The following is a 21,907-nucleotide window of genomic DNA, read 5'->3' on the forward strand; positions in this document are numbered from 1 at the left end:
ACATTTTGTATAACCTAACCAGGAAACATTGTATCATAGTTCACTTCCAAGTCCAATTTAAAAAATAGTATGCATTTTTCTTTCCTTTGGAAATTTGTCCTTTAATACCCATTGGTGTTGAAATAATTTTTTTCTAACTCAAATAGCTCTTGCTTATTTTCTCAATTTAAGGCACTTCCCACAGCAAACATGTATATTCTAACTTCCTTGGAAATTGTTGTGCAATAAACAAAGAATTAAATGTAGATGCTTGAGTTATTGCTCAGGAATCCAAAAATGGTGTTGCAAAGCCAAAAGGTCAGGCAACAATATCCAAGGAAAAAGAAGCAGCATAATAAAAACTGTGAAGGATAAAGCAAAGTCACCCTTTAATTACAGCTGAAACTAATAGACCTGTTTGTTACTTTGATGGAAAAATGAAAGCCTAATATATCACTGGGCTATTTAATTCCTTGGTTACCATAACAAATACTCATTTAATACCTTAATTGGAGTGACTAAAAACATAGCTATGAAGATGAGATATACAAGAGTGGTTAAACTTTAGCATTCCTGACAGCTAGTTGCTTCTGGTTGAGGTTTCTTACAGCAGTAAAACAGAACTAGAAGTTCATTAAGACTTATCAGTGCAAAACTGAGGCTACATATTGTGGTAAACTGGTTTTGACATAGGATGAAATGAGTTTAAAAACCAGAATTCAATAGCTTAAACACCAAGCAAAAACTAAACAGCAACTAGATTTGTTGCAAGTCATCAATATGACAATTAATGTAACTGACGCCTGTACCGTCTTTTGCTTCTTTAGTGTTCATATATTGCCAGATTCAACAAGAAATACCTCCTGGCAATTTTCAATGTAAAAATTTAAAAGGCAATAAAAACCAACTATAAAACAGTAAGTGTGATGGTGTAACAGTTTAATCTCCAATGGAACTAAAACAAGCCCATCTACTGCTAAGTTTGTAAGCCGCCCTGAGTCTTCGGAGAAGGGCGGGATATAAATGGAATTAAAATAAAAAAAATAAAATAAAAATAAAAATATGTGCTTCCAGAAGGCCAGCAATGAAGGTGCTAATCTAGTCTCAAGGGGGAGTGTTCCATAATATGGAGACCACAATCAAGATTGTTTGCAAACCTTGCGTCCACTGTCCCCACCTGCAAGTTCATTAGGTGATAGTGAGAGATTCACCCTGGATTAATTGGACAGATTACCTTTATGCAAAGAAGGTGATCTCTTAAGTACTTTAGCATCAAACCATATAAGGCTTTACAAGTCAGAACTAGCATTTGAATTGTATCTGGAAATTTACTGGCAACCTGTCCAATGATTGTAAAACAGGTGTCATGCAATTATAGTGACATTGGTTTGCATTACATAGCTGGGCTTGAATTCTTACAGGAGAAATGAAGGCACCCCCTTGGAAACTATAACCCAGGGGTGTCAAACCGCCGGCCCACGGGCCAGAGCGTCACGGAGAAAGCGCGCCCATCCCATTTTCGGCAATGGGAAAAAGTTCTGATACGTCACACGACATCACGTGACGTCGCGAGTTTGACATGCCTGCTATAACCCATGGGAGATCCTTGCTCTGAAGGTTCCATCTTAGTTTCAAACAGAATCATGGCCACTAACTATAAGGGCTTGGTATTAGCTTTTCCCTTCCTAATAAGAGTTGTGTGGGTCAGCTAATAAATCAAGTAAATCATTGTAATACTGGTATTTAATTCATTATATTGTGAAACTTCCTCCTGCTGAGGCAGTATCTTGAAAATGTGATGTGGATTAAGGAAAAGTAGATGATAAAGACATTTTCAATCTTTAAAATTATATCCTTCTACTATGCTATATGCTAGTTTAGATAATAACCTTATTTTGCAGTTAGATGTTAAATATTGTTTAGTGTGCTATTTGCTTTAGAATGCGGAAATTGGTTTAAATTGGTGTTTCCTTGAATCCCTTGTCAAATACCTTTCCCTTCCTTTCCTCAAGAGGATAATCTAACACCGGGTCCACAACCTTGGCAACTTTTAAGACCCGTGGCGTGCAACTCCCAGAATTCTGGGAGCTGAAGTCCACAAGTCTTACACTTGCCAAGGTTGGGGACCCTTGATCTAACATGTTCAGATTACTCATGAATATTCTTGCTATCAGGGCTCAGCTTTAGCCTTCTGATTTCATTAGCTAATTGAAAAACATTGGGGGTTTTTGGTTACTTAAAGCATTAATATATTTTCAAAAAAGACAAACTCTATGAACTCTATAGAGGGACTTATGATTGTAGAATTGATGCTTAGTGTACAAAACAAAATACATCAAATTGTTTTCATAATACTAAAAAGAAAAAAAATGATTTTTTTTAACTATGTCAAAATCTCTACTCTGTTACTGTTTATAAATATTAGAAAGAAAAACAAAAAAGAAGTGGCAAACATCCCTAAAGATAATATAAATATTTGATTTTTGACTTCCCTCTTCTTTGTTCTCCAACTGATTCGTGGTATCAAGCGATGTAAATTTCAGAAACCCTGCTCTGAATGTTTGTACTTGCCTTGCTACCTAATAAAAGCAATCACCTCTACAACTGATGCAACAACAAACTTCACTAACCACATAGCCACCACCTTAATAACTATGTCACTAAGTTCCTTAGCAGATTTTACTATTTACCCCTTGCTAATATTTGCCTTATGCCTGAAGAATAGGTAAATCCCCAGAAGGTAAACAAAATAGAAAAATAATATCCTTTTAACTAATTTTTCAAATATATTGTAAATACCCAAAACAGGTTCATTGGAAAAATCTACTAGATTCCTAGAATTTGCTAGTATCTTTGTTTTATGTCTTGTTTTGCTTATAATCTGGACCAAATAGTTAAATTCATATTATTCAGAAATTACTATGCATTCCTTCTAAATAAAACTGGATATGTTAATATTTAACTATGTGTTTTCTTAAAATGAACCTTAATAACCATAAATTACTGTAATTTGATGTTTGAGAGATGAGAAATCTGTAATGGATCTGTGCAAAAAAGTGACCATGAAGAACTAGATCTTATTACTTGCTTTCTTGAGTTTTCTTGATTTAAAATTGTATCATAAATAGAAGCATACGTGTAGTTTATACAAGTTTATTTGGAATATCTTGGCATGCTTGGAATACAATTAATAATAGCTATGCAGTGTAAAATAGAAATGAAATAACAGAACATGGAAGTTTTTACAAAAAGACACCCCAAATGTATAATTCTTCTAATTGTTTATATCTTATTTCTGCTGCATTCGTTAATTTGTTCATGTTTGCAGTCTTGAATTTGTTATTATTTTAAACAAGATCCTACGAACTTCAAGAAAAGAAATGCTAAACTGAAAATCCATATGTCCTTAAAAAGTTAGAACTTTGGCTGGATTGTATTCAGGATGTTTTCTTAACATTAAAAAAGATTCTAAAACTGGGGTACAAATAGTCCATTTCCAACATTTCCTCCAATGTTAAATGAAATGCAAAATATATTACAAAACGTTTTACACAGAAGACTACAACTTAGCATAAAATTATATTTCATTAGAAAGAATATGAAGAACTTAGTGTGAGATAAACAAATCAATCACTTGCTTCAATTTCTAGATTTTAAACATGGTTTATTAATTACTTATTTGGATATAGAAGAAGAGAGATCAGCAATCATTTTCTCTCTTGCCTGGATATAAATAGAATTCTATGAGGAAATGTATGCTCCAGAGCATCTGGATTCATTTTCAGAAACAGACATTACTTCCTGTACCACTAAGTGCCTGAACCATCAATCTTAGTTAGATAATCTTAATGAGGTTATTAATGAGATCCTATATTTAGGTATATTACTAATTTACTTCAAAGAATAGTTTTAAGTCGGGTTTCCTTTTACATAAATAATAATACATATGTTAAGAGATTAGGACATTCAAGTTAATTGCAATTAAATTACTTAGAACATTAGTTTGAAGCTTATAGTATTTTATAAACATCCAGGGAGTATAAACCTTTCCACAATCATGCCACAAGTTTTACACAATACTTCTACTCAAATTTTCAAGCCATTAAGATCATTTTTGCTTACTTGTTAAAAAAAATTCTCCCGAACTGAAAGAAAAATTCCTAAAGTCAAAAAATGTTTTATTTAGTTCTTATTAAAACAATAAGTATTGATATTTCCCAATTCATATGGATTAATTAAATATTGGTCTTGTTCCAAAGAAATGAAAAACTGTTAATATTTCAAGTGAAGATTATGGAAGTGCAAAAATTCTCAAGCGTTACTTCTTGAAAAATGATAATATATTTTCTTTACCAAAGAAATACAAATGACTTTATTTTTCTGCAGAAAGCTAATACCAGCTAACACCCTGCAAGTGACCACCTTTAAAGACCCACAGCATAAAACTTAATTCCATAACGATTTTTGGAGACATTCTGACAAATAAGAAGGAAAAGCTTTCCAGCATTCCTTTATATTATCGTATTTTATTAGCAGAGACTACAACCAATGATAATCCAAGAACATGTTAGACGCAGTTATTGGGTACTTTAACTCAGTAACGTAGCTAAGACTAATGCATCCTTATTTTTGGAAGGGGTTCTTTGCAATGTCTAGGCGGGGGTGTCGTGTGTATAAACCTTACAAGCAGCAGCCAACATACGCCCAACAGAGAACAAAGTGAGACATTACAAATAGTAGTAAAACACTATTAATTTACACTGCCTTTAATGCAGCAACTCAGGCTGATTTTCCACAAAGGGGAGCACTCCACTAACGTAGTATGCAATTCCAAGAGACAGCAAAGCAATGACAACAAGCAAAAGCAGCACTCGCCAAAAGCCCAGGTCTTCTACAAATTCTTGCCATGTTGTTCGGAAGCTGGACAGAACTCCTTCCCCTTGCTGCAGGTTGGGGTTGAGGAGAGAATGGCTTTCCATGGCACTGTGAAAACAGAAATAAAAAGGTCACTGAAGACAGAATTCGGACACCAAACATCAATTCTGATTTACTTATACCAGAAACAGACGAAGAGGTGGGTAACAATAGGTTTAGAAAACCTAAGCTTGATCAAGCCTCTTTTTGCTTTAGATGGCAACTGTGTTTTGCCAGCATTACAAATGTTTCCATGGTATTTCCAGCGGTAAGCATGCTGTACAGGAATTCAATTTATTTAACTAAAAATAATTGCGTAATTTTTATAAAACTGTTTTATGCCCCAAACCCCACACGTAGACACACTTTTAATGCTCTATCACATAGACCAGTGTTTCTTAACCTTAGCAACTTTAAAATAGATGCACGTCAACTCCCAGAATTCCCCAGCTGGCTAACATAGTTGATAGGCCTCTTATGAGGAAGGCATAACTAATCTATTTTAAAATTTTCTTTTTTAAAAAAAGTTTCTAGGCTGTTTGTACAGCCAAAATCATTGCAAAACAGAAAAAAATCCAGTCCTATAGTCCCAAATCCAGTAAAAATAATTCCAAAATGAAGTAATATCCCAATTCTTAATACTCATAATGCGTAAGAAGGAAGGGTAAGGGTAAGGTCTATTTAGAAGAAAATAGAAATATATGTGAACAAAACATGTACATCTAGAACGGATCTCTATAAACGAGGAGCCACCACTGAACAAGTCTTATTTTGTATTGTCGACAATATAATTGTATCTGCCACACTCCAAGATGGACCACAGCACTTTGACAGCTCCATATATGTATAGAGAGGTAATCCTTCCATACACCTTAGGCTTTATTGGTCAAAACCAGCACTTTGAACTGGGCTTGGTTGTGGAAGGCAGACAGTTCATTTAATATAATATTGGACTGACATGTTAGGAATGCTAAGCTTCCACAAGTATTTGGATAGCTGCAATTTGCAAAGTGAGAAACTTCCAAACATTTTAAAAAATCAAATCCATATGGAACATATTATAATTCTCTAGCCTGAATGTTTCCAAGGCACAGCAACTAAAATAAAATCTTTCATCCGTAGATCGACTCACAGCTGGCATGCCGCCCTAGACTGAGAAAAGGTAGTCTTATTATTGTAGCAATCAATGCTTTCCCAAATAGCTTCAAGTCCAGCCTTATCCCCAAGCTACAAATTTAGGTCTTCTGAGGGTCTGGAACCCCATTCAAAGATAGTGGTACAACACCAAACAGGTTAATCAATTTGTCTTATTTGGACTACGTTTCAACTAATTCATCCTCATTTACTCTAAACTGTCTCCAGACATTTATGATCTTTGGCAAAAACAAGAATTGGGAACCATCTACTGTACATATTAATTTCAGCACTGCCTTCACTGCCCTTCTTCAGCAACAGCATCTAGACCAGACATGTCAAAAACAAGGCCCGGGGGCCAGATCCGGCCCGCAAAGTGGTTTCATGCGGCCCGCGAAGCCATCCTGGAAACAGTGAGGGACCAGCCCCCACTGCCTTGGCCCTGGCCGAGAGACTCTCCTTCTACCAGAGACCCCCAGATCTGTCCCACTCCTGCCCAGGCCCCCATAGGCACCCTTGATGCGAACGATGTAGAGCTGGCCACGCCCACCCAGTAGGCCATATGCACTCTAGCCACGCCCACCCAGTAGGCCACGCCCACCCTGGCCATACCCACCTGGCCCCCTGAGGGCAACCGCAATGCTGATGCGGCCCTCAATGAAATTGAGTTTGACACCCCTGATCTAGACGTTAAATAGTCCATGGACAAAATATGTGATCCCCAAAATCCTGACACAGCACTAAGTTATCTGTACTAAATTTCTCCCACCCGAAAGGACCCCAATGAATTATGCACCGTGTTATTAGCCCCAATCCAGTGAGATCAACACTGCAATAATTGATATCAAAGACTGCTGCAGATTGCCCATCAGGACAGGCAGTTATCTCTAACAAAGCTATCCTGGTCCCAAGCTAAAAGCTAGGTAAGGTTCTCTCCAATAATCAATAATTTCCAAAATTATATGGATTGAACATACCATCATTTTCTCCAGAATCTTCTAAGAACAGACTGCCAAAATTCAACTTGATTTTCCACCCAGTACACTTCTCTGCATTTCTAAGATCTACAAGCATCATCTCTTTCCTCAATAAAAAATTTAACAACTTTTAAAGGCACAGATAATGACTTGTCTCCAGACGTTGTGGGTTCTCCAACAATGGAGGCTTTTAAGAAGAGATTGGACAAACATTTGTCTGAAATGGTACAGGGTTTCCTGCTTGAGCAGGGGGTTGGACTAGAACAGGGGTCGGCAACCTCGGCTCTTTTATGACTCGTGGACTTCAACTCCCAGAATTCCTGTGCTGGCTCAGGAATTCTGGGAGTTGAAGTCCACGAGTCATAAAAGAGCCGAGGTTGCCGACCCCTGGACTAGAAGAACTCCAAGGCCCCTTCCAATTCTGCTATTCTGTTAATTCTGACAGGAGTCACTGCCTCTTAAAAATTCTGTATCTGAAGGGGAATTAGCTACCCAGGCCTATGGACCAGAACTCTTATCAGATCCAGCAGAACAGATGTGCTCCAGGTCCTGTCTGCTAAAGAGTTCCATCTGGTGAAACCCAGGATATGTGCCTTTTCTGCTCCAGACCAGGCTCACTGGAACAGAATTCCCCCTCAGATGATGTTAAACTCCATAGCTGTTAGCTGTTCGGAAAGCCTTGAAAATGCGGTTCTTCCATCAACCCTGGGAATGTCATGGTGTATCTACCAAGTGGTCAAATAAAGACTAAATAATGGTGGTCATCCTGCTATCTTGGAGTTCTTTTATGTTTTTATTCTTTATTCTTTATGCTTTATGCTTTAATCTTTTTTTGTTATTTATGTCTGATGTATTTACATTGTGATATGGTTTTGTTATTTTGGTGTACGCCGGCGAGAATCACTTATTGTAAGATGGAGATATACAGTAAGCGTGTATGGGTGTGCTTGTTATATTTATTGCTTATTAAACAATTTGGCAGAATGCTGCCTTTTGTGTGTTTGTGTGTGTGTGTGTGTGTGTGTGTGTGTGTGTACATTTTTTGGGGGGGGGGTTGCTAACAAAGAATTAAAGGGAAACTGATATGATCATTTCAAACTGATATGATCATTTCAAACACATATCTCCCTTGCTTCTCAGCTAACAAAGCGAGAAAGAGCCAGTGGCCTAAAGGTTAGAACAATTGCCTAAGGTGCAATCGGCCCAGGTTCGAATCTCAGAAGGGTATGGCTGACTGATGAGAACAAATAAGTTTGAAATGATCATATCAGTTTCCCTTTAATTCTTTGTTAGCAACCCCGGCGAGAATCACTTATTGTAAGATGGAGATATACAGTAAGCGTGTATGGGTGTGCTTGTTATATTTATTGCTTATTAAACAATTTGGCAGAATGCTGCCTTTTGTGTGTTTGTGTGTGTGTGTGTGTGTGTGTGTGTGTACATTTTTTTTGGGGGGGGGGGTTTGCTAACAAAGAATTAAAGGGAAACTGATATGATCATTTCAAACTGATATGATCATTTCAAACACATATCTCCCTTGCTTCTCAGCTAACAAAGCGAGAAAGAGCCAGTGGCCTAAAGGTTAGAACAATTGCCTAAGGTGCAATCGGCCCAGGTTCGAATCTCAGAAGGGTATGGCTGACTGATGAGAACAAATAAGTTTGAAATGATCATATCAGTTTCCCTTTAATTCTTTGTTAGCAACCCCCCCCAAAAAAAATTTACACAAATATGAGCTGTCATGCTGTGACTACTGCCTGTGGATGGCCTTGGGTTAGGCTGAAACAGGAAATAAGATTTGTCCCGTGTTTGGGGCCTAGCAAGGTATTCTAATAAAGAATTTTTTAGGGAGGCTGAAATGATCATTTCGAACTTCTTATGTTCTCATCAGTCAGTCATACCCTAATGATCATTTCAGCCTCCCAAATTCTTTATTAGCAATTTGAATAATTTACGTGTGTGTGTGTGTGTATAAAGGGTCCCAGAAAGTAACCGTGGTTGCAGCTATGGATCTGAGGCAGAGCACAACAGATTCTACTCCCACCTCAGGCATGAAAGCTGGCTGGCTGACCTTGGGCCGGTCACTCTCTCTCATTCCAAGCCCTTTCACAGGGCTGTTGTTGTGGGGGAAATAGGAGGAGGAAGGGGTGTTAGGTATGTTCATTGCCTTGAGTTATTTATAAAAAATAATAAAAGACAGGATTTTTATAAATAAATAAATATAAATAAATCAGAAGGAGTTATCACAAGAGATAATATGCATAAAGTACATGCATGCCATTTCTCAGACTTCTTACTTTAGTTTTTAAATACAGTATTTTCTTCCCTACAAAGCTGTTTGTTTGTAATTACAGAATCAATTCTCTCATTCTTCTGAGAACAGAAATAAGGAGGGAGCTTTTTATATAAATAGAGAAGTATCCACCGGTGCATGACAGAAGAAAAAAATCTTAAGACTCAGACAGTTAATCTATAACCGCTAAACAGGTTAAATAAAGGTATAATATAATCAGAGTGGAAAGGTTATGTGGTTATTGAAAACAAAGTGGACTCTACTTAAAGAGATCTACTTAAAAATACAGTCTCATTCCGCAAAACAACATAACATGTCTTGTAATGAACTGATAAACAGAAAAAGAAATAGCTTAATGGAAAATGTACCTATGTACGCATTTATTTGTTACATTTACAACCCTTGGAATCAACTTCCAAACTGCAACTGTACATAAGTACAAATGCTGACTGGTTACGTCACACAGAAATAAATCATTCACAAAGACAGTATTTTTGTACAAAAAAATGAATTCATCCAAAACAATGTTGATTTATCATTTGTCTGAATATTTTATTTGGCAGTTGAACCGCTTAGTATACTACAAGGGTGGGCAGTGTACAGGCTGTGGTTTTTTAAGTCCCTGCATCCAGCCCTACAGAATTTCAACAGCAAAACACTCAAGAAACAGCCACACAATTTCCTCCCATCTCCAGTGGAAAAGAAAAAGAATTAAAACAAGCTTTGATTTAGGCTTAACTCTCAAAAAAAAAAAATCCAACTGAAAATCTAGGGGGAAAAAAACAACCTTGAAAATGTTGATCCTAGCCACAAACTTTGTATCTTATTTCTCTAGGCCTTGGCCACCCAAGAATTCAGACAGAAAATAAGAGGTGACCTTCCAGGCAAAAAGAAAAATTGTTTCATAATAGGACAAGACTTTCAAAAGTAGTGAAACGACAAACTTGTAAAGGTCCCCACTTCAAAAAATAACAATACTGAAAGAGAAAAGAAACTGAAAACAATATGGCCATCTTTCCACCCTGTCCCATCTTTTTCAGAATGAAGATCCAAACGTATCAATGTTCCCACTTGTTTTGTATAAATACGAATCATTTATTTATTTATTTTAATTTTAATTCCATTTATATCCCGCCCTTCTCCGAAGACTCAGGGCGGCTTACAAGCTTAGCAGTAGCCTTCATTCTATGAATATGCCTGCTTATTAGGGCTTTCATACACCCCCCAAGCGGCATTATTACAAAGTCAGCTTAATTGCCCCCAACAATCTGGGTCCTCATTTTACCTACCTCGGAAGGATGGAAGGCTGAGTCAACCTTGAGCCTGGTGGGATGCGAACCTGCACTAATTGCAGGCAGCTGGTGTTACTTAAGGAGGCATTAGCCCACTGCTCCACCAAGGCTCTTAACAACTCTTAACATTAAGGTTAAGTAAATCCAAAGCGCCTTCATGGATTACTGCCTTGTCGTGGCGAAGGGGCTTGCGTAATTCAATGAAGCTATGAGCTATGCCGTGCAGGGCCACCCAAGACGGACAGGTCATAGCAGAGAGTTCTGACAAAACGTGATCCACTGGAGAAGGAAATGGCAACCCACTCCAGTATCTTTGCCATGAAAACCCTATGGACAGTTCCAAAAGGCAAAACGATATGACGCTGGAAGATGAGCCCCTCAGGTCGGAAGGCGTCCAATATGCTACTGGGGAAGAGCAGAGGGCTAGTACTAGTAGCGCCAGAAAGAATGAAGCGACTGGGCCAAAGCCGAAAGGACGCTCAGCTGTGGATGTGTCTGGTGGTGAAAGGAAAGTCCGATGCTGTAAAGATTTTTTCTCCATAGGAACCTGGAATGTAAGATCCATGAATCAAGGAAAGCAAGACGTGGTCAAACAAGAGATGACAAGACTAAACATCGACATCTTAGGTATCAGCGAACTAAAATGGACAGGAATGGGTGAATTTAATTCAGATGACCATCAGGTATACTACTGCGGGCAAGAATCCCTCCGAAGAAATGGCGTAGCCTTCATAGTCAATAAAAGAGTAGGAAAAGCAATACTGGGATACAATCCTCAAAATGACAGAATGATCTCAGTTCGAATCCAAGGCAAACCATTCAATATCACAGTAGTCCAAGTCTATGCCCCAACCACCGGTGCTGAAGAGGATGAAATTAACCAGTTCTATGAAGCCCTACAGCACCTTATAGAACTAACACCAAAAAATGATGTTCTTATCATCATGGGGGATTGGAATGCTAAAGTAGGAAGCCAAAAGATAACCGGAATAACAGGCAAGTTTGGTCTTGGAGTACAAAATGAAGCAGGGCACAGGCTGATAGAATTTTGTCAAGAGAATACGATGGTCATAGCAAACACTCTTTTCCAACAACCCAAGAGACGGCTTTACACATGGACATCACCAGACGGTCAACACAGAAATCAGATTGACTATATGCTCTGCAGCCAAAGATGGAGAAGCTCTATACAGTCAGTAAAAACAAGACCAGGAGCTGACTGTGGCTCAGACCATGAGCTGCTTGTTGCAAAGTTTAGGCTTAAACTAAAGAAAGTAGGGAAAAGTGCTAGGCCAGTCAGGTATGAATTAAATCATATCCCTGTTGAATATACAGTAGAGGTGACAAATAGATTTAAGGAATTAGATCTGATAGACAGAGTGCCTGAAGAACTATGGACAGAGGTTCGCAACATTGTAGAACAGGTAGCAACCAAAACCATCCCAAAGAAAAAGAAATGCAAGAAAGCAAAATGGCTGTCTGAGGAAGCTTTGCAAATAGCTGAGGAAAGGAGGGAAGCGAAAGGCAAGGGAGAAAAAGAAAGATATGCCCAATTAAATGCAGAATTCCAAAGAATAGCTAGAAGAGATAAGAATGCCTTCTTAAATGAACAGTGCAAAGAAATAGAAGAAAACAATAGAATAGGGAGGACCAGAGATCTTTTCAAGAAAATTGGAGAGATGAAAGGAACGTTTCATGCAAAAATGGGCATGATAAAGGACCAAAATGGCAGGGACCTAACAGAGGCAGAAGAGATTAAGAAGAGGTGGCAAAATTACACAGAAGAACTATACAAGAATGAGCTTAACATCCCTGATAATCACAATGAGGTGGTCACTGACCTCGAGCCAGACATCCTAGAATGTGAAGTGAAGTGGGCCTTAGAAAAGTTGAGCAACAACAAAGCTAGTGGAGGTGACAGTATTCCAGCTGAGCTATTCAAAATCTTAAAAGATGATGCAGTAAAAGTGCTACACTCAATTTGCCAGCAAATTTGGAAAACTCAACAGTGGCCACAGGATTGGAAAAGATCAGTTTACATTCCAATTCCAAAGAAAGGCAGTGCCAAAGAATGTTCAAACTATCGCACCATTGCACTCATTTCTCACGCTAGTAAAGTTATGCTTAAAATCCTACAAGCTAGACTCCAGCAGTATGTGGATCGAGAACTACCAGAAGTACAGGGAGGATTTCGAAGAGGCAGAGGAACTAGAGATCAAATTGCTAACATACGCTGGATCATGGAGAAAGCTAGAGAGTTCCAGAAAAACATCTACTTCTGCTTCATTGACTATGCTAAAGCCTTTGATTGTGTGGATCATAACAAACTGTGGCAAGTCCTTAAAGAGATGGGCGTACCAGACCATCTTATTTGTCTCTTGAGAAACCTATATGCGGGCCAAGAAGCAACAGTGAGAACTGGACACGGAACCACTGATTGGTTCAAAATTGGGAAAGGAGTCCGGCAAGGCTGTATACTGTCGCCTTGCCTATTTAACTTATATGCAGAGCACATCATGAGAAAGGCAGGGCTAGATGAATCAAAAGTTGGAATTAAGATTGCCGGAAGAAACATCAACAACCTAAGATATGCAGATGATACCACTCTAATGGCAGAAAGTGAAGAGGAACTAAAGAGCCTCTTGTTGCGAGTGAAGAAGGAGAGTGCAAAACTTGGGTTGAAACTAAACATTAAGAAAACCAAGATCATGGCATCTGGCCCTCTCAATTCCTGGCAAATAGATGGGGAGGAAATGGAGGTAGTGACAGATTTTATTTTCCTGGGCTCCAAGATCACTGCAGATGGGGACTGTAGCCAAGAAATTAAAAGACGCTTGCTCCTTGGGAGGAAAGCCATGGCAAATCTAGACAGCACACTAAAAAGCAGAGACATCACCCTGTCAACAAAAGTGCATATAGTCAAGGCTATGGTCTTCCCAGTTGCAATGTATGGCAGTGAAAGCTGGACCATAAGAAAGGCTGAGCGCCAAAGAATTGAAGCCTTTGAACTATGGTGCTGGAGAAGACTCCTGCGAGTTCCTTGGACTGCAAGGCGATCAAACCGGTCAGTCCTAGAGGAGATCAACCCTGACTGCTCTTTAGAAGGCCAGATCCTGAAGCTAAAACTCAAATACTTTGGCCACCTAATGAGAAGGAAGGACTCACTGGAGAAGAGCCTAATGCTGGGAAAGATTGAGGGCACTAGAAGAAGGGGACGACAGAGAATGAGGTGGCTGGATGGAGTCACTGAAGCAGTAGGCGTGAGCTTAAATGGACTCCAGAAGATGGTAGAGGACAGGAAGGCCTGGAGGAACATTGTCCATAGGGTCGCGATGGGTCGGACACAACTTCGCAACTAACAACAACAAGGTCCAAAGCAATGGAGATGGGGTTGCGAGCATTCAATGCCAGAAGCGACAGCTCTTTTCTCTGCTATCTATCTTAGAATGCTTAACTATACAGCATGCAGCTGTCAGAACAACTCCTGCCTACTCTTCAAGGTCTCATACTCACAAAGGCATAGTGGCTTCCGTTAAAATAGCACTGTGTTTTTACGAGGCGTGTGATGTATTCTGTGAAACCCATTCTCTTTTGTATGAAAACACTAGCCCACAAGTTGCACTTGAGCTATACCACTTCAGAAAGCAGACCGGAGCTCGGTGGCTTCTCCATTCGAACTATCTACAAAGAGAAAATAATCTCAAAGAGAAAGAAAAACTTAAACCTTCTCTCCAGCATTGATTTTTTCTATGTGTAAGTATTTATTAATTGTACAAGGGACTGTCAAGTCATATTTCAAGTCAGAGACAGTGACTTAGTCCAACTATGCAATTTTATTTGACTCCTGAAATTCACTGGCCATGTGAGAGTCCAACTGCTTTTGGAACTCTTTCCAATGAAGAGTCTGAACATCTCCAGCTACAAAATTTGGGAGAAAAATGTCATATAATCAGCCCCGACCTTTTCCACTATGCAGCATAAGCTCCAAATAAGACAATTTTTCCAATGACATTTAACCAGCAAAATAGAATGGAAACAATGGGTGGGGGAGGGCAAACCTTTCACTTTCAGCTGTCTGCATGGTTTCCAGCTTTGAGTGTGCTCCTCTGTTGAACCCTTTCACTTCTTGCTCTTCCAAAGATTCAAGCAACCGAATCACATCTTTATTTACTCCTCTTCGTTTTGCCAGGACCAGAGGTGTTGCACCTTGATGATTGCTATGTGAAGTGAAAAAAAGAAGGTAACAGAACAGTTTTGTGTCTGAAAAATATATGCATATCAATTGTACGTCCCAAAGGTGCTTTTTCAAGAGGCAACTGGACCTTTCTTGTTTTTCTTTGAAGACGTTTTGCTTCTCATCCAAGAAGCTTCTTCAGCTCTGACTGAGAATCTCCATAGACCAGGGGTAGGCAACCTTAGCTCTTTTATGACTTGTGGACTTCAACTCCCAGAATTCCTGAGCCAGCTGGGAGTTGAAGTCCATGAGTCATAAAAGAGCCAAGGTTGCCTACCCCTGCCATAGACATGTCAACTGTATGGAAAAAAATCAGTTTATCTTAGTTTATTGGAAACTATACCTCATTATTTTTCATCCACAGGTCTGACAGTGCTTCAGGTAATAGGGCCATGATTGCAGACAATAATAGCAGGTTAATAATCTGACTGAATTTGCATTAAATTACATTATATTTGAAGTCAAGCAATTTGATCATACAGTTACTCTGACTTTACTTCCTGTGTTAGAAGGCTGTTATATTCTTGTGGAATTTAAAACAAAAGGTAATTTAATTAAGAGCTCTTTGGGAAGAAAGCTGTTAATAAATTGCTGGATCTCTCCCACAAAACAGTAGAAGCTGCTTTCTTTCAATGAAAAACTGAAAATCTCCAAAATTAATACCAACGCACACATAAATCTAGCTATTGTATTAAGCAGAATTAATTAACTAGAGGTAGAAATACTTGAATCTTACATATGTTTCAGTTGCATCAGATTTAAAAGTCAAGACTATGTGTAAAATGATTAGATTTTGTAGGAGATTATTACATTACAGTATCAGGTAACCTCTATTCAGAAAGACAATATTTGGAATGATATAATTTCTTTCTGAAAACTCATCTTTGTACATGGATTGGTCAAAAAAAGAGTTGTGAGAAGCACTGAAATTAAAATTAGAACATTATTTTCTCTGTATTAAGGTTTATGATTTCAAGAACAGTATGTATTTGGGAGATATTACCCTATTTATTTGTTCCCACCTCAATTATTTTTACAAATAATCCAAGGTGGCCAGCATATTCAAGACATCTTCCTCCACCTAGTTTCCCCACAAGAACCCTGTGAGGTGGGTTGGATTGAGAGTGACTGGCCCAAAGTCAACCAGCTTTCATGGCTAAGGCTGGAACTGAATTTGCAGTCCCACTTTCTAGACTGGTGCCTTAACCACTACACCAAGCTAGCTCTTTTTATCTGAAACTTCAGTAAGTTGACATTATAAATAGCTATTACTTTAAAAAAAAACCTGCAGGTATTCCAAAACTGTGATTTCTTTTAACGTGATACTTGAATTACAATTTACCAAATAGCTCTATGCTTACAGCCTTGTACAATATTAGCATAGCCTCCATTCTTGTCAACTGGAGCATGAAAAAGCCAATTTTATGTTATTGTTGCTATAGGGAAACCACTTCGACAGCATACTAAGGTTCAGCCTATTATTGTAGTTTTAAAGTCAGCCTCCTGCCATTATGGGTTGTTTTTAACGTAGCAACCATAACTGGGACTAGCAACTAGGTCATTAAAAGAAACAGCCACTAAGCAAAATCACAACTGTACTTATGATTTAAGGTGCTGGTACTTACCTTTAAAGCCCTACATGGCTTAGGCCCGGGATACTTGCAGGACCATCTGCTACCGGGAATGAATTCCCATCGCCCAGTACGCTCACACAGAGAAGGCCTCCTCAGGGTGCCGTCGGCTAGACAATGTCGGCTGGCGACCCCCAGGGGGAGGGCCTTCTCTGTGGGAGCGCCAGCCCTGTGGAACCAGCTCCCCCATGAGCTTCGGATGGCCCAAGATCTCCAGTCCTTTCGCCGCGGCCTCAAAACACTCCTTTTCTACCTGGCTGACCTGGACTGACAGGGATTTTAATTATGTTTTTAATTTTTTAACTTTAATCTTTAATTTATTTTAATTTTAATTTTAATTTATTGTACAGAGGCCTTTAATTTTAATTTTATCTTAACTTCTGTATTTATTGTATGTTATTGTTGTTAGCCGCCCTGAGTCCTTCGGGAGATAGGGCGGCATATAAGTCCCAATAATAAAATAATAAAATAAAATAAACTTCAGCTTTCTTTTGCACCAGCAAGCAGGACAAGAAGCAACGGATGGAAACTAGTCAAGGAGAGAAGCAACCTAGAACTAAGGAGAAACTTCCTGACAGTTAGAACAATTAACCAGTGGAACAACCTGCCTCCAGAAGTGGTGAATGCTCCAACACTGGAAGTTTTTAAGAAGAGACTGGACAGCCATTTGCCTGAAATGGTATAGGGTTTCCTGCCTGAGCAGGGGGTTGGACTAGATGACCTCCAAGGTCCCTTCCAACTACTACTTCTTCTTCTTCTTCTTCTTCTTCTTCTTCTTCTTCTTCTTCTTCTTCTTCTTCTTATTATTATTATTATTATTATTATTATTATTATTATTATTATTATTATTATTATGACCTGCAAAGGTCATAAATACAAGGATGGGTTGTAAAGTTAATTTTTTATCACCATCATAAAGCTTGCAAATGAACCTCTGGCTATGCCTTAAGATGGCTGATGTTTTGCTTCTGATTTAATTAACTTAATTCATTAAATTTATATGCCACCTGATTCCAGAAACTCTGGGCAGTTTACGATTATTAAACTGTCTTGGTGGAGCAGTGGGCTAATGCCTCCTTAAGTAACACCAGCTGCCTGCAATTAGTGCAGGTTCGAGTCCCACCAGGCTCAAGGTTGACTCAGCCTTCCATCCTTCCGAGGTAGGTAAAATGAGGACCAAGATTGTTGGGGGCAATAAGCTGACTTTGTAAAAATGCCGCTTGGGGGGGCGAAAGCCCTAATAAGCAGGCATATACATAGAATGAAGGCTATTGCTGAGCACATTTTTTATTTTTTATTTTTAATTCCATTTATATCCCGCCCTTCTCCGAAGACTCAGGGCGGCTTTACAAACTTAGCAGTAGCCTTCATTCTATGTATATGCCTGCTTATTAGGGCTTTCACACACACCCCCAAGCGGCATTATTACAAAGTCAGCTTAATTGCCCCCAACAATCTGGGTCCTCATTTTACATTGATTTGTGCTTAGATTGTAAGCCGCCCTGAGTCTTCGGAGAAGGGCAGGATATAAATGGGATTAAATAAAATAAATAAATAAACTGCAAATGGTCACTGTGCAAGGCAGTCACTAAACTCTGTAGTCGTTCTTAAAACTTTGGTGTTTGTTTCTAAAATAGAAATGCTAAGAATGTTTTACATATATAAAGCACTACAGGCAGTTTTCAATTAATGACCACTCAGTCAGCAACTGTTTGAATTTGCCTTGGCCCTGAACCAATGGTACTTATGACCAGTCCCTAGAGTTTCAGTCATTGCACTGTCTCTGTGGTCATGATCCAGGTGCTCAGCACCCTGCTTGCAATTGCAACACTGCAATTTCCTGCAGCCAGATGGTTGCCATTTGCAATCTTCTTTGTTGGCTTCCAACAAGCAAACTCAGTGAGGAAGCCAGGAGGAGGTTGCAAATGGCCACCGGATGGTGTTGCCATTCTTAACTGAGGACTATCTGTACTGAGGAGGAAAACTAAGATGGATAGTTGCTTTTTAGTTTTGCTACTTATTGAAGCACTTTTGTTCTTTTGAAGTTGAGACAACAGGCACAAAAGGGGGAATAAAAGCAACTTTTAGGAAATAAGTATTCAGAGCTAAATTGACTGGGTCTCTTTATACTTAAACAAATTAGGTAGTCAATTTATTTTAAATTCAAGTGTAAAATCACATTCAAGCTTTATCATTTGTACTTTTCACTTTCTTCATTGTTTTTTGCCATCTAGATGGTAAAGAAGGCAGTCCCACCGGGACTTCATTTTATTTTTTTCATATGGTGATAAGAGTTACAGCACTGATTCTTCTTTGAAACTTCTGTTCCTTTATGAAGAAGTGATTCCCAAGTTAATTATGAAAACCACTGCAAACTTCAAATAAGTGTATGCTAATCTCATCAGTTCCCCCTCTTTTGACACAACTTAGTCATCATATACTAATAAAATATTGTAACTCAAATATAAAAATAAAGAAGAGAGGATTAGCATCAATCATTTAAGAACAATTATTAAGTTTCAAACCACTAGGATACATGAACAGAGAGTTCAAAGAGCAAACAATTCTGGGATTATTGTTAATTGTGTTTGTCAAACAGCTATTTATCCAGTGCACTAAGTGCTTTTGTCTGGACACTGGCATATCACAGATGCTCGGAGCCTGGTAGAGTGAATATACAACATTTCAGAGAAAGATTGATTCATGAATTCTGAGAGCTGGTTGGGTGAGCACTGCCAAATAATGAAACACAAAAGGACGTGTGGAACCATTTCTGTTTACATTGGAATAAATATACATATATTTCAAGTTATTAAAAGAGGTCAGTTATTTTGAGATATCTCCATGTCAGGGGTTGGCATCAGAATCAGAACAATAACATTTACGCACTTGCTCTGGAGGAACTAATGCGAGTGCCCTCAAAATATTGCTGGACCGTAACATCAATCCTCATCACCATTGGCCATGCCGGATAAAATGGAAAAGATTAAATGTTTGGCAGCTATACTGTAATTGTAGTAGCCAAGATAGTACTGGAAATGGTCACTGCTTGCTGGGTTTTTTCACAGCTCCAGTGCAATATGATATCAGGTCACTTTTATACAGAATGTTGTGACAAGAACACACTACCAAGAATAGTTACAAATAATTTCTATGCTGATATTATCCCCCTGACCTGAAAGAATCATAGTGGTAAGTGCTACCCAAAAAAATACAACAGAAAAGTCATCATACATTTTTATCTACATAATAAAAGTAGCATGTAGAGTGGGTCAAAGATGCTTTTATCAACAGCTCCCACAATTCTGAATTTTAAGGATTAAGAAAGCTGAAATATATTCCCAGGAGCTATTCAAAGTGTTAACAGATAAAGACTGATTTTTTAGGCATATGGTAGAGTGACAACCTTACCAAATATCTATCTTGAGTCCATTGGAGACGAGGAATTGAATGGTATCAACATGTCCACACAGGTGAAGAGCTGTGTTACCTTGGTAATCTGTGGCCAAAAGATCCCCCCCAAATTTGTGCAACAACTGAGCAATATCAACGTTTCCTCGAGCTGCTGCTAAGTGAAGACCTGTTCGGCCACGGTTGTCCCGGATGTTTGGGTCAAAGCCACTCTCCAACAACCTCTTGGAATAGTTAAAATCTCCATCAATGCAAGCTTGTAGCAGAGGCACATTTGTTTGTGAAGAATCATTTACAAACACGTAAGACATGACTGTATGGGAAATGTAGCCAACCTGCAGCTGAAAGTAAAATGGAAGAAACTGTAAACCTTTGCTAATAAGAATATTGCCAATGTTTTAAAAAATTGTTTTTTAAAAAATCAGAAAAGCTGTTGTATTTGCTATTAATAACACCAGTCTTAATGGGATTAATTTCTCATGTAGCTGCTTCCTATTTATATCAGAAATTAACAATTCAGGCAGTGGAGGTGACTAGCAAATGCTAAAAAGATCATCCTCTTGGTAAGCCTCTCACCAGATTTGCTGAAAGAAATGCTGCTGCTTTTCCCATGGAACATTTTTATTTACACAAATAATTTCATTCAACTAAATAAAGACCAAATAGCCAATGATCAGTCAGGAACACAAAAGCAAAAATGTACGATTTGATTTATACATCCTCTTTCATTTTCAAAAGGAGTTTAGGTGACAATCTGCAGAAGCTAAGAGAGTCTACACAACAGCTGTGGCTGACAGGATGCATTTATGATCTCTATTAAGCAAACAGCAGCTGAGGAAGATACACTTTAAAGCAGGCATGTCAAACTCGCGACGCCATGTGACGTCGCGTGACGTATCGGGACTTTTTCCCCATTGCTGGCAATGGAATGGGCGCAGTTTTGGCATGACGCATCCGGCCCGCGGACCGGCAGTTTGACATGCCTGCTTTAAAGAAAACCTGGCATTATAGTGTGATAAGCACACCCACCTTCTCAGTTTATGAGCTTTATAATAAAGTTCCCAAGTTTTCTATTATTGAATGGCTCTTAGCCTTTTAGCATCATCAAAGTGAACCCAGAATATTGTTATCTTTCACTCCTATGAGAGGTGATAAATGGTGGTCAGAGTATTTCTTTAGTTGTTGCTTAGAAGAAATGCTGACTGAGGTCAATGTGCTCCCTTCTCTTTCCTGAAGAAATTTTTTTTCCAGTCATGGCTGGATATAAAAACTTTGTCCTTATCCTTGCCTAGCAAAACCTGAGGCCAAGATATACCCTGCCTGTGTTTTCTGCTATTTGGGGAAATGGTGGAGGATGAAGGAAACCAGGAAGGAATCCTGATTACTATAATTTATGGCTTCATTTGGGAAGGATGCCAAAAACTACAAAATCCTGCCAGGATTTTTAACAATATATGTTAATTCTTCTGCTTTTCTAGATCAGGGATCCCCAATCTGTGGGCCATGGCCCACTACTGGGCTGTGGTCTATTCCTAACAGGGCCATCTGAGTGGCGGGCCAGGGTGTGCAAGTGTACACAGCCCCACTTGCACGAGCAGCGGGCACCAGTGTTCGTAGCCCCACTCACACAAGCAGCGGGCGTCAGTGCTCACAGCCCCACTCGCACAAATGAAGCTGTGTGCACACACGCTCCCTGCCCCTCACATAAAACCATCCTCTTTTCTCCCCTCCCCCCCCCCCACGCCGGGCCTACCAACCCAGAAAGGTTGGGGAATGCTATTCTAGAATCTAGACCAGCCAGATAAAAGGGTGGAAGCTTCAAAATCTTAGTCCATTTGAAATATGGCTCAGAAAAGTTCCCATTTATATTAATACATTTATTAAAATACATTTAGTGACCCTAACCTTTCAAGAGAATATCACTTCTCTATTCAAAACTTTTCTCTCTGCATATTACCACTGAAGCAGAGATACTTCTCTTAACATTAGAATTAGGTATTGAACATTGTTCCAGCTTTTTAAAATTTCACAGAGATCTGCAC

General features: G+C 38.9%; 1 protein-coding gene across 2 annotated transcripts; it reads right to left on the bottom strand.

The window, feature by feature from the left end:
* Positions 1–4,729: 4,729 nt before the first annotated feature.
* On the bottom strand, positions 4,730–20,202 carry LOC308666380 (ankyrin repeat domain-containing protein 46). Of its 2 annotated transcripts, none has more exons than XM_081325174.1 (3): positions 19,866–20,189; positions 14,648–14,806; positions 4,730–4,962 (listed from the first exon to the last, which is right to left on the bottom strand). In XM_081325174.1, the coding sequence occupies exons 1-3, from the start codon at positions 20,174–20,176 to the stop codon at positions 4,746–4,748; spliced, it is 687 nt and encodes a 228-aa protein (XP_081181300.1). In that variant the 5' UTR covers positions 20,177–20,189; the 3' UTR covers positions 4,730–4,745. The 2 variants fall into 2 exon arrangements, with proteins under 2 accessions (XP_081181300.1, XP_081181299.1); XM_081325173.1 differs by lacking the exon at positions 4,730–4,962 and adding an exon at positions 10,874–11,136 and having other exon boundaries at positions 19,866–20,202.
* Between the last annotated feature and the right edge of the window lie 1,705 nt (positions 20,203–21,907).

This window comes from Vipera berus (genome assembly GCF_964194415.1).
Source record: "Vipera berus genome assembly, chromosome: 3".
In the NCBI taxonomy this organism is placed as follows: Eukaryota; Metazoa; Chordata; class Lepidosauria; order Squamata; family Viperidae; genus Vipera; species Vipera berus.